This window comes from Oryctolagus cuniculus, chromosome 1, assembly GCF_051225735.1.
Source record: "Oryctolagus cuniculus isolate XC-2025 breed Fujian yellow rabbit chromosome 1, ASM5122573v1, whole genome shotgun sequence".
Taxonomy (NCBI): Eukaryota; Metazoa; Chordata; class Mammalia; order Lagomorpha; family Leporidae; genus Oryctolagus; species Oryctolagus cuniculus.
In genome coordinates, this window is record NC_142867.1 from 233,930,248 (window position 1) to 233,954,589 (window position 24,342).

The following is a 24,342-nucleotide window of genomic DNA, read 5'->3' on the forward strand; positions in this document are numbered from 1 at the left end:
TCCAAATGCCAGGAGCGTTTGCAGGGCCAAAAGCAGCAGCTGTGAACCCCACTGGCATCTCCCACATGGGTGGCAGGGACCCAAGTACTTGAGCCGTCACCTGCTGCCTCCCAGGGTGCACGTTAAGAGGAGTCGGGATCCGAGCTGGGACTTGAACCCAGGCACTCTGATGGGGGATGCAGGCGCCCAGGTGGCAGCTTAGCTGCTGTTCCCAGTGCCCATCCCAGTGAGTCCCCTTTGAATAAACCTCGGTGCCTCCAGAGCGCCTGGTCACCCCAGTGGGGAAAGTCCTCGCGGCTGCACCTGAGCCCGAGGGGCTGCCTGGGCCCCCCCCACCCCGACCTCCCCCACACAGGGCCCTGGCCTTCCTCTTCCCCTGGTGGGTGGCGGGCAGTTGGAATCCTGGAGATTTGAGCTGGGGGCTGAGCTGGCTCCTGCTGAGGCTGTCTGCCCTCCCCCCACCCCGCAGGGTCGCTGGACACCCATGGCACCCCAGCCCAGGCCCTGAACGAGACCCAGCAGGCCCTGGAACGCCTGAGGCTGCAGCTGGGCGCGCCGGGGGCGCTACAGAGGAAACTTCGGCTGTTGCAAGAGGAGTCGGAGCAGCAGGCACTGGAGATCCGGGGCTTCGAGAAGGACCTGGCCGAGGCCCGCGCTGACAAGCAGAACTTGGAGGCCATCCTGCTCAGCCTGCCCGAGAGCTGCGCCAGCCTGCAGTGAGACCCAGGCCCCGGCACACTTCCCCCGGTGTGCACCGCCCGGGATGTGCACGCCGCCTCCCCACAGGCGTGGAACCTGCGTGTGATGCTCACGCTCCCTTCCCAGAATGCCGAGCCTCCCTGCCTGCTAGCAGGAGTGAGAGCGTGCACAGCTCTCAGTGCACCCCCACCCCAGGGCCCTAACATACACGTTCCCGCTCACAGCCACATGTGAGCGCATGTCTGTAGGACGCACACATATGTTCCAGTCGCTCCGTGCATGCACGCATGTGACCGTCCCCCGTGGGGTTCAGAGCCAGCCACGCACTAGGCCCCCTGGATGCTTGGGAGGGCTCTACTAAATTCCTGCAGTGCACACCCGGAGAGCAGGCCCCAGAGCAGGGCGGGCACCTGGGGAAGCTGATGGGGCCGGCCTCACAGCTCTGAGGAGGGCTCAGCAGCAGCTGGAGCTGCTAGTCCCACGGCAGGCCTCTGTCCTGCCACAAGCCCCTCCCCCGTCGGCAGCAGCTCACACAGCAGCGGGACCCGGGAAGACAAGACAGGCAGGTCCTAGGAGGGCTGGAGGCCCAGGGGTCCCACCCCTCCCTGCAGGGCTGTTATTGTCTTGGAAGGCCCCAGCAGAGCCACTGAAGAAGTCACCTGCACTGCGCCCTGTCCTTTCAGCCTGTGACCCACCCGAAGAGCCAGGCCCCAGGGGACTCACAGGCCTCCAGGAGCACGTGTGTGCCCCACTGACCCCGCTGACCCTTGATTGACACTTGCTGAACCAGCCCTGCAGCCCCACCTGTCACGAGGGAGGCCACGGGGGTGTTGGAAGGGCGGGCTGCCATTCCAGCCTGTCCTGCACGGGAATCCTCCTGCGGCCAGGCCCCCGCCCAGGCGTCCCAGGCATTTCCTCCTGGCCCGGCCCCTCCCTTTCCAGGGTCCTCTCCCAGCAGACAGCGGGGCCTTGGCACCAGGAAGGCAGGCGCCCCCGCGGGTCCAGCCCCTTCCCAGGCTCCCCCTGCCGCTGTCACGGGCTTCTGTTTAACACGGAAATAAAGGCCCTTCACCAAGCCAGGTGGTGTGCGTTTGATCCTGCCTTGCTGGTGGGCGGCCAGGTGGGTGCCCAGTGAGTGGGCGGGGGAGACATCCGGGGGTCCCTCTCCCACACAGTGGTGGGCAAAAGCTAAGCCCACAGCTTTGCCATTGGGGGGCTTTGCTGGGGTCCTGTGAGCACAGGCACCCCCTTCTTGTTGGGATTCATTGGGCAGTGTAGGGGTTAGAGGAACTTGGGGGGTACTGATAGACCCCCAGCCGACCTCGGGTTCAGGCTAGAGATACTGAAACAAGAAACCATGAACTCAAAAGCGAGTGAGTGTCCTGCGAGGAGGAGGAGGGCTTTGGAGTGGGGGACGTTCCACCCAGTAGGGTGGGCAGCAGTCTGGGGTTGAAGGGTGGGAGTCTGGCCAGCATGGGCCAGTGGGTGGGATTATGGAGTACATGGTCGGGGCTCTTGGCCATAACGGCCTAAGCCCCATGAAGCTGGCTGGGAGGGACTCTTGGAACCCTGGACTGGGAGAGGCCGCCGGGCCTCGGAGATGGCCAGCAGCCGGGGCCCGAGGCTGCCAGGATGGGGCGTCTCCCCTCTGGCTTCCTCGCCTTCCCCGTGGTCTCAGCTTCGCCTCCTCCCCTCGTTTGCTCAGTGGCTTGCTTGGCTTGGCTCGTGCTGGGTGGAAGGAGGACACTCCTGCTGCCCCCACCCCCCGCCCCCCAAATGCAGCTGGGCTTACGTCATCAGGTCAGCTGCTCCCAGGAGACAACCTAGAAGCTCTGCACTGATTCCAGCTTTCCAGGTTCCCCAACCCCCTGTCCGGGATAACGGATCCAAGACCCGCAGTGAGAGGACAGCGGTGTGCTGCTCCAGGGAGACCCTAGACGGGGCTGTGGAGTGCCTGACTTGTTGCCTGCCAGCATGGGAGGTGGAGAGGCTGACAATGGGGAGCTGCTGCCCCAGGTCAGTTTGGTGACTGGGGTCGGTGTAGGAGATGCTGGGGTGGGGGTGGGGGGTCTTCGAAGACCTCAGGACAGGGTCTGGCGCCTGCCTCCACCCGGCTTCTCTCACACAGCTGTGGTGACGCCTGCGCGTGGGGCTCAGCACAGCCCAGTCCCAGCATCCCTGCCGGGCGGCTGAACAGGCCCTGTCCATTCCAGTGACATACCTCAGGCCTGACATCGTGTGGCCCATGTGGCCCCAACCCGCCTGCTGTAGGCAGAGCCGCGCTCCGCCCCCGGAGGTGGGGCTGCCGCCGGTGGACTCTGGCAGCTGTTGAACATCTGGCTCGCCATGTAGCCCAGCAGCTGAGCAGTGGAAGGAGGGGTGGCCCCTGCCCTGCAGGATGGCTGACGGGGGCCAGCCCGCCCAAGTGGCCAGGGTAACAGGACCCGAGCCTGGACCTGGAACCACAGCTTCCTTCTCTGGCCTCCGGATGGAACACTGCCCGTCAGCCAAGGCTTGTAACTCCTGACCTCGCCCGCCCTCCCAAGACTTTACTCCCAGCGTAAAGCACCCTGGAGAGTAATCAAGTAAAGCACCCTGGAGAGTAATCAAGTAAAGCACCCTGGAGAGTAATCAACGTTACAACAGCCCCGGCTGGCTTAGAAGCTCTTCCCTCCTGCAGGCTGGGGGACCACAGCTCAGATCTTGCCTGGCCACCTCCAAACCCTAGGTGGGAATGGGCAGAGGGGAGTAACCTGTAACAGGCACTGGCCTGTCCCCTGAACGGGCGGCACTGACGTCGGCCCCATGCCATTCTGCCCAGCCCCTCCCTGGGGACAGCCTGACCACTTCCACCCCTGGCAGCAACCCCGGGGTGCGGGGAGATGGTCAGTTGGTCCCAGGTCTGGCTCCTAGAGGTCAGGATGGAGGCGGGTGGGGGACTTCCGGATCTCACCCCCAGAGACACACTCCGGTGAGTGTGGTGAGTGCGGGACTGGTGACCTGGCACCTGTTGGCCCAGGGCAGTCCCTGCTGATGTCTGTGGCCTAGCGTCACCGTCAGGAGCTTTTGCTCTCAGACTGTCGGGGTTTGGACACCAGACTTCAGATGCCCCCAGCTGCAAGTCCCCACCCCGGGGCCTGAGCCCCCCCCGACTCTCCCTGGAGTGATGGGCCCCAGCTTCTTGACTTTGCTGTCCCATACTGAGTCCTGGTTCACAGCTTTGAGGATGCAAATGACTGGTGCAGAGTCGGTGTAGGCGAGTGCCCAAGAAATGGATTTCTCGTGCAAGACGCGAATCCGCTCCAACTAAGAGTGCCCAGGAGTCCGAAGCGGACCCCGTGCGCGGGGCAACGCTGGCCCCCGGCCGCCGGGGCCCCATTAGACCCCTCAGACTGTCCCCTGGAGGCCTCTCTCTAAGATCGACCCTCTGGTTTCAGGGGCTCGGATCCGGGAAGGGACTCGCGCCCGCCGTGCATTTTCCGCGTTCTCCAGCAGAGGGGCCGCCAACGGGCTCGGCGTCCCGCATAATAGCCGCTTTGATGCCGCGGCCCGGGAGGCGGAGGGGAGGGAGGGGAGTGGAGGGGGAGGCGGGCCCGGAGCCGAGCGAGGGGTGTGTCCGGCCGCCCTCCGGCCCGCCGCACACGCAGTTGGAGCTCCGAGAAGGCGCCCGCGCCTCCGCGTCGCCCCTCGCCGCCGCCGCCGCCGCGCAGCCCCAGCCGGCGGGAGCCGGGTGCTCACCATGTCGGTTGCGCTCAGCAACAGGTTCCAAGGTAGGCGCCGCTTCCCCTCGCGCTCTCCCGCTGCCCCACGCCCCGGCCGCCACCTGCGCGCGCGGGGTGCACGGCGGGGTCCGCGGCGCGCGGGAAGCAGGCGCGGCGGGGGCGCGCGGCCCGGGAGGCCCCCGCTTCCCGGCCGTGTCTTTGTCTTCGGCAGGAGGGAAGGCTTTCGGTTTGCTCAAAGCCCGGCAGGAGCGGAGGCTGGCCGAGATCAACCGGGTAAGTCGCGCCACCGCGCGCCCCACGCCCCGCGGGTGGCGCCCGGGTTTGCAAGGCTGTCCCGCCGCGGGATGAACCCCATTCCTCCCCTACCTCCGGGTTTCCCCCGGTTGCCTCCCTGGGCCCTCAGCCCTGTCGCCTCCGACTCCAGGTAGGTCCTGGCGGCTCGGGTTGCAAGTTGTTCCTCTTCTGGTGGGGAGGTGGGGCTGCCCCAGAGCTGCGCACGCCCCAAACTCGAGGAGGATCTGGGGGAGAAAGGGCCCCCCCCAGGCCAGTGCTCTCCCCCCCCCCGGGACAAACGCTGGCTCTTCCCTCTGGTCTCCTGCCCACCCCCTCCCAGCCCCTCACCCCAACACCCAACTCTTAAACCCCAACTTTTGGGGGAGGTCTAGGCAGTCCTGGTGGGAGCTTTATAAAGAAATTCTGGCGTCAGGTACACAAAGAGAGCTCCCTAAGTTTGCTTTACGGCTGTTTGTAGATTGTAGAAGATAAAGCAAGTTATCAGGCCCAGTCTGGATTGGCCAGCGCTCAGAGGGAGCACAGCCAGTGGCTTTATGGTTCCCAAGCCTGGGGCTGGGAGCGGGCACGTGTGGTGTGCCAGCCCCGCGGTGCTTGGCCAGTGCCTGCCATGGGGCCAGCCAGGCAGCCCCGGGGGTGTCCAGTGAGGGAAGGTGTGGAGCGGCTCGGCCAGCGCGGGACCCTGCGGAAGCGCTCCTGAGGACGATGTCCCTCAAGCCCCTTCTACCTGGGGGCAGAGGTGTGAAGCCCTGGCCAGCCCTCTTCTGGCTCTGCCGGGCCCCCGGACACCCGGGGCTGAGCTCAGCCTGGAGCCCCGAGTGGAAGCTGCTGGGCTAGGCAGAGCCCTGGGGGAGGCTGTGGCAGGTGGCGCTGGGGTCCCGGGTGCCTGGTGGCGCTTCTGGCCTGTGGCTGTTGTCCTGCTTCCCGCCTCGGATGCCAGCAACTGGGAGGCTGTTTCCATTCCACCGGCTACAGGGGGCCCCTGGAGAGCCCTGGGGGGCCTCGAACTCCCTCCAGGTAATCTGAGGCCCTCTCACCACCGCCCTGGCCCTGTGTCTCGGTGCCATCTCCTGTTTGCCACAGCTGAATGGTTCCCTGGACATCTTGCTGGGGCCCTGCTGGCCTCCCTCCCAGCTCATTCTGCACCAGGCCGGCCTTGGTCTTGGCTGCTCTTGCCCTCTGGACAGGAGCCTGGGACCCTGACCTCATACAGCCCCCTGGGCCACTTGGCCAGGCGGGTTGTGAGCTGGACGGATCCACCCACAGGCCGCAGGACCCTGAGCCAGAGACAGCTGGAGATGGGAGTGAGGTGACTGTCGTCGGGCTAGCCAGAAGTGCTGAGTAGGCGGCACTGTCCGTGCCATGCCTCCCTTGGAGAAGCAGGTGGGGGCGGACAGGGTTGTTTGGGGAAATGGATTGGCTTGGCTCTGAAAGGAGAGGGGCCGATCTGGACAGCAGTGGGACAGGGCAATGTGAGAAAGAAGGGGCTGTGACCTAACCATGTTAGGCCCTTGAGGCCCAGAGAGGTGAAGCGGTTGACCCAATGCCACACAGCAGCCGTGCAGCTTGTGTTCTTCCCTGCCTGCCTAGATGCTGTTCTGAGACCCCCGCCCACCCAGCCTCGTGAGCTCAGGCTGCTGCATGCTGAGAGCCGGGGTCTAGGCCCCTGGGGGAAGGAGGCCAAGGTGGCCTAACTGTGGCTCAGAGTCATGAGGTGGGCTGCTGGGCACTGCTTCTGCGACCTTGGGTGAGGTCACTTCTCCTCTCTGAGCCTCCCTCTCCAAAAAGAGACGAGAAAGAGAGAGAGAGAGAAGTGGTGGTGGTTGTGACTCTTCAGGGGGATGGTCCACGCAGAGTAGCTAGGAATGCTGGCCACACTCATGGTGTGGTTTGCTCGGGGCTCCGTGGTGTGGAGCGGAGGCTGGGCCTGCCCAGGGTTTGCTGCGGCCCAGAGCCAAGTCTTCCTCGGCCTGCCACGGGAGCAGCGGCCCCTGCCGTGGTCAGCAGAGAGGAGCAGGCTCTCGGGGATCCCCTCTGCCTGAGGGGTAGAGACCGCTTCACCCACGGCCATGGCTGCGGCCCAGGGTCCCTGGGCTGGGTGGATTCTAGAGAGAGCCGTGCCAGCAACTGTTCATTACCCGCTGGCGTGCGCAATCTGGAGCACCTGGGCTGCCTGGCCTGCCTGTGGCTGTGTAGTGAGAGGAAGCCACACGGGGGGGCACGATGACTCCCAGCATGGGGGCCGCATAGCTGGCTGCTGCACCCGGCGATGTGGGTGCTGCTGTGGCTGCTGTCTGGGCCACAGCCCAGCTGGGCCAACACCTCAGTTCCCTCTGGGGCCTTTCCCCTCCCCTGTGTAGGCCAGAGGGCGTCAGGGGAGCCCCGTCTCACCACTGCTGCGCTGAGGGATTCAAGAACCAATTTAGCTGAAGACTTGGAGGTGCTAGAGCCCTGACGGTGGAAGGGAGGCGGGGATCATCTGCAAGTGCTCCTTTTCTGGTTGCATTCTAGTTCCTGTTCACATTTTCTGAGTACTTGGAATGTGCCAGCATTGGGCCAGGCCCGCTGTGGGCAGTGCCTGGTTGCATGCTTGACCTAACCCATGACAGGTCCTGGAATGACCTTTGTCCGGAAGGCGAGACTCAAAGGGATCGAGCCCCTCACCGGGGTTCAAGCGGCCCCACATGAAGCCAGCCTGTTCGCTCCCTCTCGAGGTCTGGCCACTTCTGCGGTGCCCAGCCCCCACCCCCTCTCACCCCTACTCCTTGACCCGTGTTGTGAGTGTGCACACGTGTGTGTGTGTGTGCGCGCACATCAGCACTCCCAGAGCGGGCAGGACCGGCCAGCACCTCCTACTCCCGCCACATAGCTGGCATTCCCTGCGCCCTGATGGCAGGGTGGGTGACCCTGGGCCAGCCAGGCCCAGCCTTATATGGCAATGGGAGAAATTCTCTCCAGCTTCCCACAGGGACACACAGCAGCGGTAGGGCTGGGTGGGCTGCCGCGCAGTGTGCCTGGGCCCTGCAACGGGGCAGGGGGCACCCAGTGGCCAGCCCTTCTGTGGCTCACTTGACACGCGTCACCTCGGTGTCCCAGCAGACAGAGGCACGTGAGAATCTGTGACCATCCCCGTGGGACTACCACGCAGATGACTCTCATCCCAGAGAGGAGGAAACAGAGGCTTAGCCACATGACGTCACCCAGGCAGGAAGTGGCAGAGGCAGGATTCAAACTAGGTCTGTCTGCCTTCAGACCCTGCCCATGGCCCTCTCTGGCTCCTGTCCGCCAATGGCCACAGCCCAGCAGTGACACAGCCTCTCTTGCTTATGTAGATAAGGATCTCTGGCTGTTGTTTCCAAGTCCCAGGCCTCGTAGGTCAAATGAAGGGCACGCAGCATTCCCTGCTGTGTTGAGGGGCAGCCCACGTGCCACCTGTCCTGGGGCGGGAGCTGGCAGGACAGACAAGGTGTCGCTGCCCAGGGGTGTGTGTGTCCCGTGCCCCTGCCCCAACCCTGGGGACCTCTGCGACCTGACCCAGGCGATGACACAGTATGTCCCTGGCAGTAGCGCTCCACCCGTGCCCAGGTGAGCGTGCCCAGTTGGCATCGCCGGGTGCCCATCTCTCTTGCTCTTCCTTAATATCTTATAAGGGAGATGGCGATAAGCGGCCACGTGAGCCTGTGCGGATTCAGTGTCCTCCGCAGGGCAAGGCCAGTGATGACCTCCCTGTGACCACATCGTAGGCAGCTGGAGATGGAATTTCTGCAGGGTCCGTTCCACGGGTGGAGCTGGGGGGGTGTTTTTCTTCAGCTACTCCGTCTGCTGGCCAGGACGTGGTGTCCGGACGAGGCCCCGGGGCCACTGGGGGGAATATGAGCCTGCTGCCCGAGCCGTGCGTGTAACAGGCTCCTGCGACCCGCCAGGCACCAGGCTGGGCGTTAATGGCCTGGCCTTGACCCTGGCCCCTTAAAAGCTGTGGGCTGCGTCAGAGCCTGGCATGGGGCTGCCCGTCCTTGGGGTTCCTGCCCAGGCCTTCAGCCGGAAGCCCCTTGGATGGCCTCCAAGCTGGGGATATCCGCCCACCCCAAAATTCTGCTGCAGCTTTGTGCCCAAAGCCAAGCCTGGAGGGGCCCGGAGCAGGAGGCTGCGGGGAGCTGGCGGTAGCAGCCCAGGGAGGGAGTTCAGATTGGGGGCGGGGCCGCCCTTCAGAGACCAGGACACAGCAGGGGCTGCCAACGTCCAAGGTTTCGGAACTACCTTCCCTGGGCACGAGAACCCCAGCAGGGTTCCCGTGTGCCACAGAGGTTGCTGATGGCCAAGAGAGGCAGCAGGGAGAGGGTGCGGCTGGGAGCCAAGAAGGGAGTGACCCGGCTCTGTCAGGTCAGCGAGGCGTCGAGGGTAAAGCAGAGCCAGCCAGAAGGTCAAGGAGAATGTGGGGCGTGCTTCCTCTGCCACACTCTCTGCTGCCGGCCGAGTGCGGTGGTCCCAGCACGTGGTGAGGGTGCCGGGAGCCGGGCTGCATCCTTACAGCAGCCAGTGAGGAGTTCTGTCACTGTGATTGCGTTTTACACGCCAGGACGCCGAGGCCCAGAGACGTCAAGCAAGTTGCTCTGGGCCACAGAGCCGGCAGGTGCCACAGCCGGGATTGGAACCCAGGCAACCCGACCGCCCCCTGCCCCCGCCCGTGTCCTCCGCATGCTGGGCTCCGAGTGGGCCTTCCCACCGTAGTGACGCTAGGCAGCATCATTCCCTCGGGGGTCCTCAGACAAGCTGGGCACGCCCAGAAGGCCTCCCGGCTTCTGTTGGCTGGGTGGACCTAGGTGGATGTTTGAACAGCTCGGCTGCCTTCCCGGGCCTTGGGGTGCCACGCTTCCTGTTTGTCGCCTCAGGCCTCTGCCTGCTTGCTTTTCCTGGCTCTCCGCCAGAGACCGACCAGGCCAGCGAGGCCCCCACACTTGAGCCACTCGCCCTGCTCATTGATCTAGGAAAGCTTGTTCCTGGGAACAGTGGGTTGGCTTGGGAGAGGGTGTGCAGACACACTGCCCCGTCTGTCTGTCCCCCACCCCCAGGGGGCTCCCTGGCCTCTGGAGTAAGCTCCTGTGGCTGCCCGGGAGGAACGGTGACTCCAGCATTGGCTCTCTTTGCCCAGAACCCGTGGCCAGTCCACTCAGTCCACTCTGTCCACTCTGTCCACTCTGTCCACTCTGTCCTTGTCTGGGCAAGGAGGGAGCTGGGATGATGAAAGGAGACAGAACTTTGGTTGTTAAAAACTGTCATTTTTTAAAAGATTTGTTTATTTATTTGAAAGTCAGAGTTACACAGAGAGAGAGGAGAGGCAGAGAGAGAGAGAGAGAGAGAGAGAGAGAGAGGTCTTCCATCCGCTGGTTCACTCCCCAAATGTCCGCAACTGCTGGAGCTGGGCCGATCCAGAGCCAGGAGCCAGGAGCTTCTTCTGGGTCTCCCACGTGGGTGCAGGGGCCCAAGTCCTTGGGCATCTTCTTCTGCTTTCCCAGGCACAGCAGAGAACTGGGTCGGAAGTGGAGCAGCCGGGACTCGAACTGGCGCCCATGTGGGATGCTGGCACTGCAGGTGGCAGCCACAGCACCGACCCCCAAACATTGTCATCTTGAGCAAGCTCTGAGCCCCAGCTGTCTCGCCTGTCAAATGGGGGCACTCAGGAAGGGGAGGAAGAAGTTGTCAGTGGCCTCAGTGTGGGGGGAGGAGTCTCCTCCCTCATCTGTCTGGTGTCTGATGGTGGGCCGGGGGGTGGAGAGCTAAGGGCACGGATATAGATATCGGGAAACAATAAATGGGTAGAGCATTGGTTTGGTGTTTGCTGTGTGCCAGGGACTGTGTGAAGGCCGTTAGCTGTATTTCCTTACGACCCATGGTTCTCGGGACAAGCCCTGAGGGTGGATAGGATCCTTTTACCCATTCTACAGATGAGGAGACTGAGGCATTTTCACAGAGCTATTAAGTGGGCCCCGACTCAGGCGTCTGGCTCCAGTGTGCCTTCCTGCTGTGTGTTTTGCTTTTCTTCCTAAGGTCTGGTTGAGCTTCTCTCCCTCTCTCTCTGTGTTGTCCACCTGTGCACTCGTGGTCAGGGCAGCTGCCCACTGGGCATGACTGGACCCTGAGGCTGGTCAGGGGTAGGAGGAGGGTGCCCGCGGGAGACGCTATGGGCTGTGCATCAGCAGGAACCAGGAATCCAAAGCCAGCGCTTCCCCATGCCTGCCAAGGGCATGGTCAGTACAGCTGCCCTAAGCCCAGGCCCGGAGGGCTGCCTGCCCACGCGTGAATGGGTCAGCTGCTTTGCCCACAGTGGTCACTCTGTAGCTCAAGCATTTGTCGTTTTTGGCTCGAAGGAAAAATGTGAGTTCGTCCCCAAGTGCCCTCCAGTCTCTTGTCACCCACACGCACACACTTTGGCAAAGTTGCCTGGCCGTTCGGGCTGCGGGTGGAGGGCATAGCTCTGGGCAGAGTGCTGGGCTTCTCCGGTCAGGTGCTTGCTTGTTGAGTGTCCAGGGCCACTGGTCAGCGTGTCCTCCTAGAACCTGGGGCTGAGCGCCGGCCTCCCGCCGACACCCACTTCCTCCGCTTGCCCCTGCTCCTTGGCTCTGCGGCACCTCCGTGGATCCCGACGCCAGCATGACCGTTGCTGGCGGTGCGGCCGTGGGCGAGGTCCCCGTGCTCTCCGAGTCCTGATTCAGGAAGTTCTCCCGTTGTCCAGCACCTGGTACGCAGAAGGTGCGTTCCAGCAGGGGAGGCCGGCGGTGAGCAGTGCCTGTGTAACTCGCGTCAGGGCGTGGTTCGTCCTGCACAGCAAGAGGGAGAGCTGAGCCAGGCACGGCGCGCTGGACACGGGACAGGCCACGGTGGGCAGGCTGCAGCGTGAAACGGCGTGGCTGGGCTTGGTCTCCGGAGCAAAGGCGGGAAGGGGCGAGGTGGGGGAGAGAGTCGCACAGGTGTGGCGGGTGGAGGACACCCAGGCCCGGAGCACGGCTGGGGTGAGGGTCTCCAGGTGGGAGTGAGGTTGACGGGCAGGAGGTGTAGCGAGGAGGCCGGGTGGCCCTGGTGGTGGAGGGGCAAGAAGGGGCCGCAAATCAGAGATGAGATGGTGATCAGCGCTAAGGAGAAAACTGGCTTCGGCAGTGGAAAGGCGATCATTCTGCCTCCCACACCCAGACCCTGGGACTGCTGGGCCTGCCTGGAGCCTGGCCCAGGCCGGGGCACCAGGGAGAAGGAGTTGTTAGTAACCACCTCTGCGGTTTGCGCTGTGCCCTTCGCCCGGCTCTCAGCTGTGGCCTTGGGGTTCCCTGTCCATCGCTGTGCGATTTGGCTCTGAGACCAGAGACCGCTTCTTCCCCCTGGAGCCCCATCAGCCCACAGGGGCCCAAAGAAGACTGGCTCCTTAGGCGTGACGGGTGCCCACAGATGGGCTCCAGGCTGGAGCGGGATTTCTGGTCGGCCCGGGTGTGGGCGCTGGGTGGGGGGGTCCCTCCAGATTCCGTCCTGGGGATCCCGGCTGCTGAGCCTTGGCTGTGCCGTTACTGTGTCTCCCACGAGGGTTTTCCAGCTCTCCATGAATAACGGGCCGGGGGACCTAGGGGCAGTGTGCTGAGTTGGAGGCAGGCGTCCTGGCTTCCATTTTAAAAATCAGAGATTAGGAACTTCCTACTTTTACGAAACGTCCTTTTCTGAACCCGTGGCAGCAGTCAATGGAAATTGTTCGAAAAGACTTGACTTGGCGCAAACTGGCAGCCCTATACCAAGAGTCTTCCCTCTTAACCTTGCTTCTTTCCAGTCCCCCGAAGTCTGGAAACAGTGACATAATTTGTCTCTCCACTGCACAGACAGGGGCTCTGGGGCCCTGGGTGGTGCTTGGTTTGATGGGGGGGGGGGGTGTGCACTCGCAAGAGTTAATTGTCCTACTTCTGGTTCAACAGTGCTACAGAGAGGAGAGCTGCCAGGGAGCTGAGGGAAGGGACGTCCCCGACAGTGCCTGCGGGGGGAGGGGGTCAGGGCAGCCCCCCAGGCTGCAGGACAAGGCCCCAGCTCCATGCCCCGTGCCTGCTTGCAAGGCCTGAGTGAGACTGTGTCCAAGCAGCCGCCGACCGGCTGCAGGAGGATGGGCCCTGCTGTCCCACAGACCCAGTTTGCAAGCCAGCCCTGTGCTTCCTCAGCCGTCTGTGCACCTGACACCTGTTATTTAACCTCTCTGAGCCTCGGGCTCTCACTTGCAGCACTGGAATAACAGTGGCTGGGAGGGTTTAACGTGTTTTCAATGGAGTAGAGTGGCAGAGAGACAGAGGTGAGATCTCCCGTCCCCTGGCCCACCCCCCAAATGCCCACGAAGCCAGGGAAGCAGGTGCTCCATCCAGGTCTCCCGTGTGGGCAGCAGGGACCCAAGTACTTGAGCCATCGCCTATGCCTCCTAGGGTGCGCATAAGAATCGGGAGAGACACCAGGGGTCTCTGATGTGGACGCCGTGGTCTCTGTGGACACTGGTGTCCCACTGCAGGTGTAAGTGCTAAGTGAAACTCCCACTCTGGCTGGCGGTAGGGGGATCTCAGGAGATTACACAGTGCCCACCACAGTCCCTGTTTCATCACCAGCAAGGGGGCAATAAGATCCGCCCGCAACCCAGCGAGGGACGCCACGCGCCAGGGCGGTTTCTCCTACTGTCCACGGGCGCTGGGTTCGTGTGGAGGAACTGGGGCCATAGGCAGGTCCTCCTGGGCCTTATACTAGGATCACACCTGTCCTTGTAGAGTGCCCACGTCCGAGCCCAATGCTAGGTGCTCCCGGGGGGTTATCCCTGCCCTGAGGCAGGTGCACAGTGAGGTGGGTACTACTGTGCCATTGCACAGCTAGTCAAGGAAGGGCACCAAGCGTCCAACGAAGACTGCTTTCTGGCCTTTAGTTTCTTGTCATGCCCTGTTCCTCTTTAAGTCCCTCGGAGGTCTATAACAACAGATCGGGAAAGCAGCGAGCTCTGTGCCCCGGCCCGGCTGATGTGCAGGCACGGGCATCCTGAAGGGAAAATGAATGACAGCGGGAATTTGGGAACAGACGGAGGCACGGACGTGGGGGACAGTTACTGCCGCCTCGTAGACTTCCTGTGACGGTAGCGTCCTGTTCACCGGAGCATCTCCCGCCACGGTGTAGACTGTGGTCTCTCAGAAATTCCTCAGTGAACGAATGGAGGGGGGATGCCGTGTGGCGCTGGTAATGAGGGATGCAGGTGCAGAGAACAGAGGGGATTTGCAGAGCCGGAGCGGTGGGATGGGGCATGGCCTCTGCATACAGATCTGCACATCCTTGAAGTGTCAGGGGGAAGAAATGCAGGCTTTAAATGAGATGGCACTGAGTTGAAGTCCTGGTTGTGTGAGCCTCAGTTTCTACATCTGTAAAATGGGCACAATACTAGTTTCTATCTCTTGCGGCTACTAGAGGCTAGTGTTGGCTCCTCCTCTCCCTGGCCTTGACCTCTCTGGTTTTGAAAGGACGCACCTGAGTCTCTCTGGGCATCTGAGGGGAAGGCAGAGCAGGGATTAAAACCCTGGAAGCAGGTGAGAAGGTAAGTGACCTCCCAAGCCACGTGCAGTCCTCTCTGGGGTAGAGCCGGGACTAATGGAGTGACAGCTGTCTGTCCACCCTTGTGCATATAAACTCAAGAAGGAGCTGTGACGAGTGCTCTCACTCGGTAGACAAGACTGTGGAGGTAGGGAGAGGCGTGACCTTGGGCAGGATCACATGCTCGGCTGTCGGAGGTGGACACAGGCGGCTTGTCGTGGCAGCTGGCAGCCTCGCGGGTCCCGGGTGCCACGGGGCAGGCAATTCGGTCGCAGGCCGCAGGTGTTATTCTTCCAGTTCAGGCCCCCGAGCCCTCCCCAGGCTGCTGTGCAAACTCCCTGCCCACAGGGCGGACTGCGTGGATCTGGATCCAAGGGGGTGCGGGCGGCACTGGGCCATGGCCTGTGCGCGATGGCTGCTGCCCTGACCCCTTGTTCGCGCTGCCTCTTGCCTCTGTAGGAGTTTCTCTGTGACCAGAAGTTCAGCGATGAGGAGAACCTTCCAGAAAAGCTTGCAGCCTTCAAAGGTGAGCTGGCGCTGGCCGCCCGGCCGCCCGGCCGCCCGGGGCAATTGGGCCGGCCTTTGGCACCCGTGACTCCTTAGGCCCAGGGCACTGGGCTGTGGCCCTGCTTCACCCACAAGACCCTTCTTCAGGGGTCTCCGGAGACCGGGGTGGGGGGCAGCCTCTGCCACCTGCCTCCCTGCCGCCGTGGGCCCCTGGCCTGCGGGCCTCAGCCTGGCCCTGCCCTGCTCTCTCACCACCAACCGCTAGGGCTCAGGTTGGTTCCTGCGCCGCCGCTCCCCAGGCCCAGCTCACAATCAGCCCTTTGTGGGCGGCCCCTGCCTCCCCCTCCGCGGCACAGCGTCTCGGGAGCCCCTGCGGAGAATGAGTGTTTGTGTGCCACCAGCGTGGGGTGGGGGGCAGAGTTTCTGCCTTTGAATCCCGGCAGCATGGGATGAAAGGCAAACAGGCCGGGAGCCCGCGCGGGCAAGAGGCGCCGCATAAAGGTCCCTGTGTTCCGGGTCCTGGGGCTTGGTTCCCAGCCAGCGGCTCCCGAGGAGAGGAGAGGCCAGGAGAGGAGCCGGGCAGACCCACCTTTCCTGCCAGGGGGATGCGCTTGGTGTGGGGGCCCCGGGCTCGCTGGAGGCCAAGGGCTGGCAGTGGGGGCCTCCTCCCTGCTCCCAGGCAGAGACCCTGGGAGAACACTGCAAGCAGAGAGGCTGCAAGCTGGGGCAGGTGGGGAGCGGGCAGGAACCGCAAGGCCGCGGTGGCAGGGGAGGGAGGGGCTGGGGGTGCTCGCGGGCCACCCGGGGCGGGGGTGGGGGGCAGTCTTGGCCTTCTCGTGCCGGCTGCTCCGCTGAGCCAGGGTGACCTGCCCAAAGCCACATAGCTGGTGCCCACGGGCCCTGTGCCGTCCGCCCTGGATGTTGGAAGTTTTCCTGGACTCCTTGGTCAGGAAATTTTAGCTCAGAGTCTGAGGGGGTGGTTTGTCTACCTTTGGGAGCGAGGGCGAGCCCGCAGGCCTTTCTCCTCGATTCAGAACCACAGGGTTCCTTACACTGGGGTCCCCATACCTGGCTGCCCCCCAAACACCCGTGCCTGCCACACCCTTCCTGAACCCGGCGAATCCCAACCTCCAGGGCCGGAATCTGTTCTCTTGTCCGCTGATTCAGACACAGGTGCCTGGCGGGTGGGGTGGGGCCGCTCCCGGGGGAGGGTCAGAGTGGCTCGCAGCACCTTTCCCTCTCCGCACCTGGGGAGAGTGGTGCAGGCAGCAGACGCGAGGCTGAGAGGATGCGGATGGGTGCCCACACCCCCTGTGGTGCAGAGAGGGCAGCATGGGCTCCCTGGGGACCCAGGAGTCCCTGGGACCCTGCAGGGAGAGATAGGGGGCTGCCAAGCTAAAGCCATGTATTGTTCTGTGCTTTCCAGAGAAGTACATGGAATTTGACCTGAACAACGAAGGCGAGATTGGTGAGTGAGCTGGGGAGGAGGGCGTGGGTGCGGAGGGGGCTTGAGGGTCCCAGGAGCCCCGCTGACTCGCCTGTGGAGGAGAGGGGCATGGGGTGGTGCCATGGTCCCCCAAGAGGGAGGCTCGCACCCTGAAATGGCCCGGGAGCCAGGCCCCTCTTGCTGTCTTGCCCAGCTCCACTGCCGATGTCTCCCTGCTGCCCCCAGCCTCATCGCCCTGTCCCACCCAGGGCCCACGTCCTGCCCAGAGGGGGAGACACTCAGGACTTTCCCTTAACCCCACGCCTTTCACTCCACGCAGTGACCGGCAGGTGTCAAGGTGCTTTATAGACATGGATTCTTGCCTCCCACAGAGCCTACTGCACCTGCTCTGTGTGCGCTGGGGGTGGCCAGGGCCCTGCCCCATGGCACTCACGTTCTGCAGGAAGCCATGACTTGGCCAAGGCAGCTTTAGCTAAACCCATTTTACAGAAGAGAAAATCAAGACCCAGAAGGATGCAGGGGTGTGCTTGGGGCCTCTGGTTTTTGAGCAGGTCCTCCCACTCTGTGTTTCCCTGCACCGCCACTGTTGCCACCGACCCTGGCGTCACCACTCTTCTTTCTCCTATATCTTCCCTCTCTTGAAGATTTTGATTCTTTCTTCCTTCCATTCTTTTCTTCTTACCTTCCTTCTCTCCATTTTGTTTGAAAGACAGAGAGAGAAAGATGGAGACACAATGACTTGTCATGCCCTGGTTCACTCCCCACATGGCCACAACAGCCAGAGCTGCATTGGGCCGAAGCCAGGAACTAGGAGCCCAGTCTGTGTCTCCCAAGTGGAGGCAGGGACCCTTCAGGGGGCGTGTCAGCAGAAAGCCGGAATCAGGAGCAGAGGCAGGACTCGAACCCAGGCCCTCTGATATGGGATACAGCCCCTGTCCCCCAATCTGCATCCTAACTACTGTACCAAGCACCTACCCCGATCATTTTTTTCTTTGGAAATTTTTTTTGATAATCAAATTAATTGACTTTATCATAAAAGAAATTTGAGGTAGCAGAGCAAATGATAAAAATATATTCTCCTTGGGGCCGCTGCTGTGGCACAGGAGATGAAGCCGTGTCCTGTGGCACCGGCATCCCATTCGGGCTGCAGTTGGAGTCCTGGCTGCTCCACTTCTGACCCAGCTCGCTGCTGTGGCCTGGGAAAGCAGTGGAGGATGAACCAAGTGCTTGGGCCCCTGTACCCACATGGGAGGCCCGGAAGAAGCTCCTGGCTCCTGGCTTCAGTCTGTGGCCATCTGGGGAGTGAATTGGCAGATGGAAGATCTCTCTCTCTGTCTCTCTGTCTCTCCCCTCCAACTCTACCTTTCAATTAAATAAAAAAAAATCCTTAAAAAAATACATATACAAATAAATCTATTTATATATCACCCGCCTCGCGGAAATAACTGCCGTCAACATTTAATTGAACTCCTTCTTTATTCTAATCACAAATGGTGGTTTAAACAATTTTAGAACTTCCTTTTAAAAATATAACAATGTATGGTATTTTTGACTTTTCTTTTGAAACATAATTACTGCCTGCGTAATATTCCATTATAGGAATAGACTCTTAGTTTGTTCAGCCAACGCCTCCATGGACTCTTTCGATGACTTCCCAGTTTCACTACTGTTGCCGAGCCTGTGAGAAGTCGTTGTTCGTGACCCTGGGTCCACGTCCCTGGCTGTTTCCTTAGAGCAAACCTCAGGGAGGAGGCGTGGCTCTGGAGCACTGGCCACTCTGCCCTCCAGCAGCCCGGCAGGCAGCGTGTGGAACCCCCTCGCCCTCTCCTGTAGAAGCTGCCCGGGACAATCTGGCACCCTCAGGCCCGGCCCAGTCCTGCCCAGCCGGCCTCCTGTCCCATGGCTGCCCGTGGCCCTGAAACCAGCCCTGGCCCTGCCCCGCTCCCTGCCGTCCTTTGCTGATCCATTGTGCACCGCAGAACAATCCAGAGGAAATGGCCTCTGATCTTGGCGGAGCCCTGAGGTCATAGGCAGCAGCTCCTTGGGGTGTAGAGAATTTTTGGTGCCTCCCTTGTTTTTCTTGAATTTTGTTCTTTTGTTAGCTTTCCGGCTCCATGGGATATTTTTGGCTGCTTCTCCCTTCCAGCTGTGGTGAGGCGGAGCGCCAGGGCAGCAGTGGGGAGTGGCAGGTGGCAGGAAGCACCCGGGAGAGTGACTTTCAATGCTGGGGTCAGGCCGACTCCCTGAGCGCACCTCACCGGGCAGGAGAGCGCGCCTGGTCTCCCCAGCAGCAGGCGGCAGACGTAGGGGTCCTGTAAAGTACAGTGACTCCACACGGCTTTGTGGCTGAGCGCCTGCTCTCTGCAGAGCAGAGAGGGAACAGAGGTGCAGGGGTTAAGTAGTTGCCCGGGTCCCACCAACACTCATGACGGCCAACCCAAGCCTGACACTAGAAGCCCAGGTCCCTAACCACTGGTGTGCACTGCCTCCAAGAGACAGGGCGAGTGGGAGGGGCTCATCCTCCCTTCAGGAGAACCTGCGGCCTCCAGGGGGCCCGGTGCAGGAGCGGAGCGCCCTGGCTCCCTCTCCGCCCGGCAGCCTGTCTCCACTGATCAGAGCGGCTCTCCCCTCCCCCAACCCCTGCAGATCTGATGTCTTTGAAGAGGATGATGGAGAAGCTTGGGGTCCCCAAGACCCACCTGGAGATGAAGAAGATGATCTCGGAGGTGACGGGTGGGGTCAGCGACACCATCTCCTACCGCGACTTCGTGAATATGATGCTGGGCAAACGGTCGGCTGTCCTCAAGCTGTGAGTCCCTCGCCCTCCGCTGGGGTCTCTGAGAGCGAAGTCATTCTGTTGTAGACAGCCCCTGGCGGGGACACGTCCGCCATCCCCCAGCCAGAGGGTCGCTGGTCGTGAGACCTGCTGGGCAAGGCACTTAACCCTTTCCGAACCTTACTGGCTTCTCTGTCCGTCGGTCCTGTTAACGCGCACCTTGCCTCTGGTGGGATCGGTGCTCAGCAGTGGCGCCTGTTAGGGTGAGGGTGATGCTGGTGACGAATCTGCTGTTGCAACTTTCTGAGCCTCGTTTGTTAAAGCCCCTCTCCTATCTCCATGTGATTGCTGAGAGCATGAAAAGAAAAAGAGTTTAAACTCGGCTGTCTGGGGTGGGCAGTAAGACACCCGCATCCCACGTCGGACGGAGAGCCTGGGTTTAATTCCTGGCTCTGGCACTGGATTCCAGCTTCCTGCTAATGCAGACTTTAGGAGGCAATGGTGATGGCTCAAGTAGGTACATCCCTGCCACCCACGTGGGAGAGCTGGATGGATGGAGTTCCTGGCTTCTGACTCTGGCCCTGGCCCAGCCCTGGCCATTGTGGATATTTGGGGGAGAGAACCAGTGGATGGAAGATCTGTTTGTCTGCCTCTTGAATAAATAAATTTTTAAAAAAGATTTTATTTATTTATCTGAAAGGCAGAGTTACAGAAAGCCAGAGGCAGAGAGAGAGAGAGAGAGAGAGAGAGAGAGATCTTTTGTTAGCTGATTCATTCCCCAAAAGGCCATAAGAGCTGGAGCTGGGCCAATCTGAAGCCAGGAGCCAGGAGCTTCTTCCGGGTCTCCCACGTGGACGCAGGGGCCCAAGGACTTGGGACATCTTCCACTGCTTTCCCAGGTCATAGCAGAGAGCTGGATCAGAAGAGGAGCAGCTGGGACTCGAACCAGTGCCCATATGGGATGCCGGTGCTGCAGGCAGAGGTTTAGCCTACTAAGCCTTTCCATGAACTTTTAATAAATTCTTATTTATTTGAGAGACAGAGACAGAAAGAGAAAGATGGAGAAAGAGAGCTTGCTTGCATCTGCTGGTTTACTCCCCAAATGCCCACAACGGCCAAGGCTGGAGCAGGGTTAGAACCAGGACCCAGGAACTCAATCCGGGGCTCCCAGGTGGATGGCAGGAGCCCAGTCATTTGAGCCGTGACCGCTGCCTCCCAGGGTCTGCATCAGCCGGAAGCTGGAGTCAGGGACCGGAGCTGGAAATCAAACCCAGGTGCTCTGATGTGCAGCACCGGCGCCTCAACGGCTCTGCCAAACACCTGCTGCTTTTCCCCAAGAATGTTTTGAAGCCACCTCATCCAAGTCTTCTGCAAAGTGTTGGCCAGAGGGTGGGTTACTGAGCCCTGCTGATGGCAAGCGCCTAATACCTGGTATTCTAGGCCCTTCTCTAAGACTGGACAGCATGACTGTCCTGTCATCTTCTGTCATGGCTGAAAAGGACACTCACTTGGCTTTTAGGAAATATGATTCCAGCACCACCCCGCTTTGTTTTCCAGTGCAAAGGTAAAATATACACCTGTCTCACTTTACAGAGACGGTCCCTGGGGCCCCGGCGGCCGAGTCGCTGAGTCGTGAGCTCGGAGTCTGGCAGGTTGTTAGCACCTCTGCTTGCAGACAGACAGCTGAGGAGCAGAGAGCTTGCGTCGCTGGCTGCGTCGCGCCACCGGGAGTTCGCAGCTTTCGAATGCAGGCTGTTTCCATTCCATCTAGAAGTTACACCTGGATTTTACCTGCAGAGCAGTGTGGAGCTTTTTGAAGATGTGAAGTTTTTTTTTTTTTTTTTTGACAGGCAGAGTTAGAGAGAGAGAGATAGAGTTAGACAGTGAGAGAGAGAGACAGAGAGAAAGGTCTTCCTTCCATTGGTTCACCCCCCAAATGGCTGCTATGGCCGGCGCGCTGCGCCGATCCGAAGCCAGGAGCCAGGTGCTTCCTCCTGGTCTCCCATGCGGGTGCAGGGCCCAAGCACTTGGGCCATCCTCCACTGCACTCCCGGGCCACAGCAGAGAGCTGGAGTGGAAGAGGAGCAGCCGGGACTAGAACCCGGGGTGCCTGCGCTGCAGAAGGAGGATTAGCCTAGTGAGCCACGGTGCCGGCTAAGATGTGAAATTTTGAGCCCAGCCACGGCCCAGCCTCTCTCAGCCTTCTCTAGCTGCGTGGATAGGCAAAGGCTCCCAGTCTAGAAGTCAGAGGACTGGAGTCTGCTCCTTCCTCTGCCTTGCACTGACTGTGTGGTTCTGAGGAGTCACAGTGCTGCCTCGTGCCTCAGCTTTCCCTTCTGTAAAATGGGCCCCTTCCGCATGAATGCCTTCATGGACTCCTTTGAGGACCCCACTGGAGAACAGCAGCAAGGGCTGTGATGAATTTCCTCTGGACGAGGAACAGAGTCCTAATCCTGTTTTTTTATTTTGTTTTGTTTTCTCCGTCTCCAAACTAGAGTCATGATGTTTGAAGGAAAAGCCAACGAGAGCAGCCCCAAGCCAGCTGGGCCTCCTCCGGAGAGAGACATTGCCAGCCTGCCCTGAGGACGGTCCCCGTGCCCCAGACCCGGACCCGCCCTCCCCGCCCCGCTCCGTCCTCCTTGTCCCATTTGTTTGGTCCTTGTGGGTTTATCTTTTCATCCATCTCTTTGTGAAGCACAAACCGTCTGCCTTCAGAGGGCTCTGGGGTGGGGACTCCTGAGCCCTGGGCCCTCTCCCTCCCTCGCTCCTTCCCCACTCCCTGACCTCAAATGTAAACCAGAGAGGGCAGCGCAGGGAGGCTGGGGCCTGCGTTCGCCATGCTTGCAGTCCGTCCTCGCAAGGGCTCTGCGCTCCGTCCAGGCCTTGTCCTGCACAGCTTCATCAGGGTTTCCTGGGGCAGCTCTTCCTAAGTCTTCCAGGCCGCAGCTGCTCATTGCCTCACTGCCCTAGCTGACCCCCCACCTTCACCCCTCCCTGGCCCACACCTCGTCTCATCCTCAGCGGCCGGACAGAGGTGGGGAGGAAAGAGCCTGGCAAATTGAGGTCTTCGGGAGGGAACCGGTAGGAGCCCCCTGACCTTGCTGCTTGGCCACCTCTCCACATAGCCCAGAGGGAGGGTGCAGCCCATGTCCCTCCTAGGGCAGCAGAGAGCTCTGGAGGCAGGGGTCGGCTCAGGCGGTCCCACTTTTTCGGGAGGATGCTGAGGGCCACAGCAGGGTGGAAGAACGAGGAGTAAAATGCTCCTGGCAAAGTCAGCACTGCCCCAAGCCAAGAGCCAGGACACACAGGAGGTCCTTTTCCGGTCCCAATCCGTTGGAAAGCTGGCTGTACCTCCCTCGTTTGCCTGCCTGCCTTATTCATGCCAGTCATTCAGTCACTCATTCATTTTCTCAGCAACTATTTATTGACCACCTGTATAAGCTTTAAGTCCCCCGACTCGGTCCCTCCAGGTGCTGTGTCCATTGTTCTCCCACTCACCTCTCCCTTTTCCTAGTCGCTCAAAACCTTGAGCGTGGGGATTGGCCTGGGGTCACCTGTGTCCTTTCTCATGGACTCAGGAGTTTAGAGCTCTGATCCACCCCGTAGGCCAGCTGGGCCAGTCCTCACTTCACTACAACGGCCCAGAGGGAGAAAGTGCCTTGCCCAGGGGCAGGGGGTTCACCTGGAACCCAGGGGGTTCAGGTGCCCTGCCCGTGCCTCAGCTCTGCTCTGGGCTGCCTTGGAAAGTGGTGCAAGCAGGGGAGGGGTGAGGGGGCCACACCGGGGAAGGCTTCACTCCCTCCCTCCAGGGCCTCCCCGTCACCAGCAGGTCTGGACAAGGACCGGGCTTGCGCCTTGTCTACAGCTTCTTGGCTGAGCCTCAGAGAGCAGCTTCGCAGAACTCCTGCAGGACGTGTGAAACTCAGCCCGTGTGGGCGAGCAGGGACCGCAGCCCTGAGCCCACCTGTGTTCCGGAGTCCCTACGCTGCCTGCTCGGGACTCAGAGGCACACGTTCATTGAGCAGTCATTCGGCACGTGCACTAGGCCAAGAGTTAAGAACCTGGTAGTGAAACCAATAGGCTCATGGGATTGAGGGTCTAGCGTGGAGTCTAGAATCCGACAATGACAGTGAGATGAAGGAGTGTGTGGGGGGTGTATGTAGGGATGACTGCCCTGGGCTCAAGTCTAGGCAAGAGATTTGAAGGCTTTGCAAACCTTAAGTAGAAGGGACTGGGGCTCCCAGAAGCTCCTTGGGGACTCATATTCAAAGGCCCAAGGTGCTGGCCTACAGCAGCTTGAGGGAGTGAAGCTAGCAGACGCATCAGGACATCGCCAGGATGGGTTAATCCTCTGGTCTCAACCAGTTCAGGCTTGATTGCTTGGCTACGACTGGCTGACCTGCGACTGCACACACACAGGGCTAGTGGAAGTTTAACTCCAGCGACTCCTGTCCTCACGCCCTTCCCTTCCTTCCCGACCCCCAGATGCACCGCCTGCCCCTGCCCCTTCCAGACCGGCTGAGGTCTGGGAGGAAGATGCGGCTCCCCTTGCATACTCCTCTCTCTCGGAGTCCGGATCTGGAAGCAGCCAGGCTTATTCCAGTGGGTTCCGCGGGGGACAAGGCTGCAGGGAAAGCCCCGTGAGGGAGGAGGCCAGCAGGTGTCCCCGGCTCTGGCAAGGGCAGGAGAGGGGTTCTCTCCTGGGATGGGGGTGACCTGGGAAACCCCATCACTTCCCGGGAGGCCGGAGGGTCTCCAGGGTGGGTGGTCCCCGCAGAGGAGGGCCTGCGCAGATCGTAGGGTGTGGCTAATGACCGGAGGACTCTTCTCTGGCTAAGGCTCACTGGGCTTCTTGGGGCACCACCCGTCTTCCTTCTGAAAAGACCAAATCTCACTGACATAACCAGCCACGTGGGGGCTTTGTCCCTGCAACTTAAAAGTTTGTCGGGCAAATTCAGATGAATGAGGGTGTGTGTGTGTGTGTGTGTGTGTGTGTGCGAGTGCAGGGGGTGGGCTATCATCTAGATTGGAAATAAACCAGACAAACGTACCGAAGTCTCGACTCGTGTGTTTGGGGGGTGGTTTCTGTACTTTGCCAATCCAGACACGCTTGCGCGCGTGAGTGCCGACGGCATGCCCGTGTGCCAGGCGGAGCTCCCGTTACACCTCACAGGGCCCCCCCCCCCCCCCATGTCGTCCAAAGAGAAGCAGGCTGGGAGCAGACGAGCAATTTACTGGACACCAAGTGGCCGGACAGGCCCTGCCTGGGTCCCACCTACGGACAATTCCACAACAAATGGTTCCGGGGACGACTGGGCTGCGTT

At 61.1% G+C, this 24,342-nt stretch overlaps 2 protein-coding genes across 2 annotated transcripts in view; both read left to right on the forward strand.

The window, feature by feature from the left end:
- LAMC3 (laminin subunit gamma 3) overlaps positions 1-1,775 on the forward strand; it is a 56,045-nt gene extending 54,270 nt beyond the window's left edge. Inside the window, exon 28 of the mRNA XM_089321478.1 lies at positions 470-1,775. Coding sequence (XP_089177604.1) covers positions 470-720 — 251 coding nt within the window. The 3' untranslated portion in view covers positions 721-1,775. The remainder of the gene's footprint in view (positions 1-469) is intronic.
- Positions 1,776-4,336: 2,561 nt separating this feature from the next.
- AIF1L (allograft inflammatory factor 1 like) lies at positions 4,337-24,068 on the forward strand. The gene is made up of 6 exons (XM_002721938.6): positions 4,337-4,469; positions 4,633-4,694; positions 14,748-14,814; positions 16,222-16,263; positions 18,889-19,051; positions 21,514-24,068. Exons 1-6 carry the CDS (start codon positions 4,439-4,441, stop codon positions 21,599-21,601), a joined length of 453 nt encoding a protein of 150 aa, XP_002721984.1. The 5' UTR covers positions 4,337-4,438; the 3' UTR covers positions 21,602-24,068.
- The last annotated feature ends 274 nt before the right edge of the window (positions 24,069-24,342 follow it).

Bases quoted from the DNA above. Each gene is read 5' to 3' on its own strand.
- AIF1L (XM_002721938.6), top strand. From the start codon at position 4,439: ATGTCGGTTGCGCTCAGCAACAGGTTCCAAG. The intron at 4,695-14,747 runs GTAAGTCGCGCC...TTGCCTCTGTAG, and splicing joins GGCTGGCCGAGATCAACCGG to GAGTTTCTCTGTGACCAGAA. The intron at 14,815-16,221 runs GTGAGCTGGCGC...TGTGCTTTCCAG, and splicing joins AAAGCTTGCAGCCTTCAAAG to AGAAGTACATGGAATTTGAC.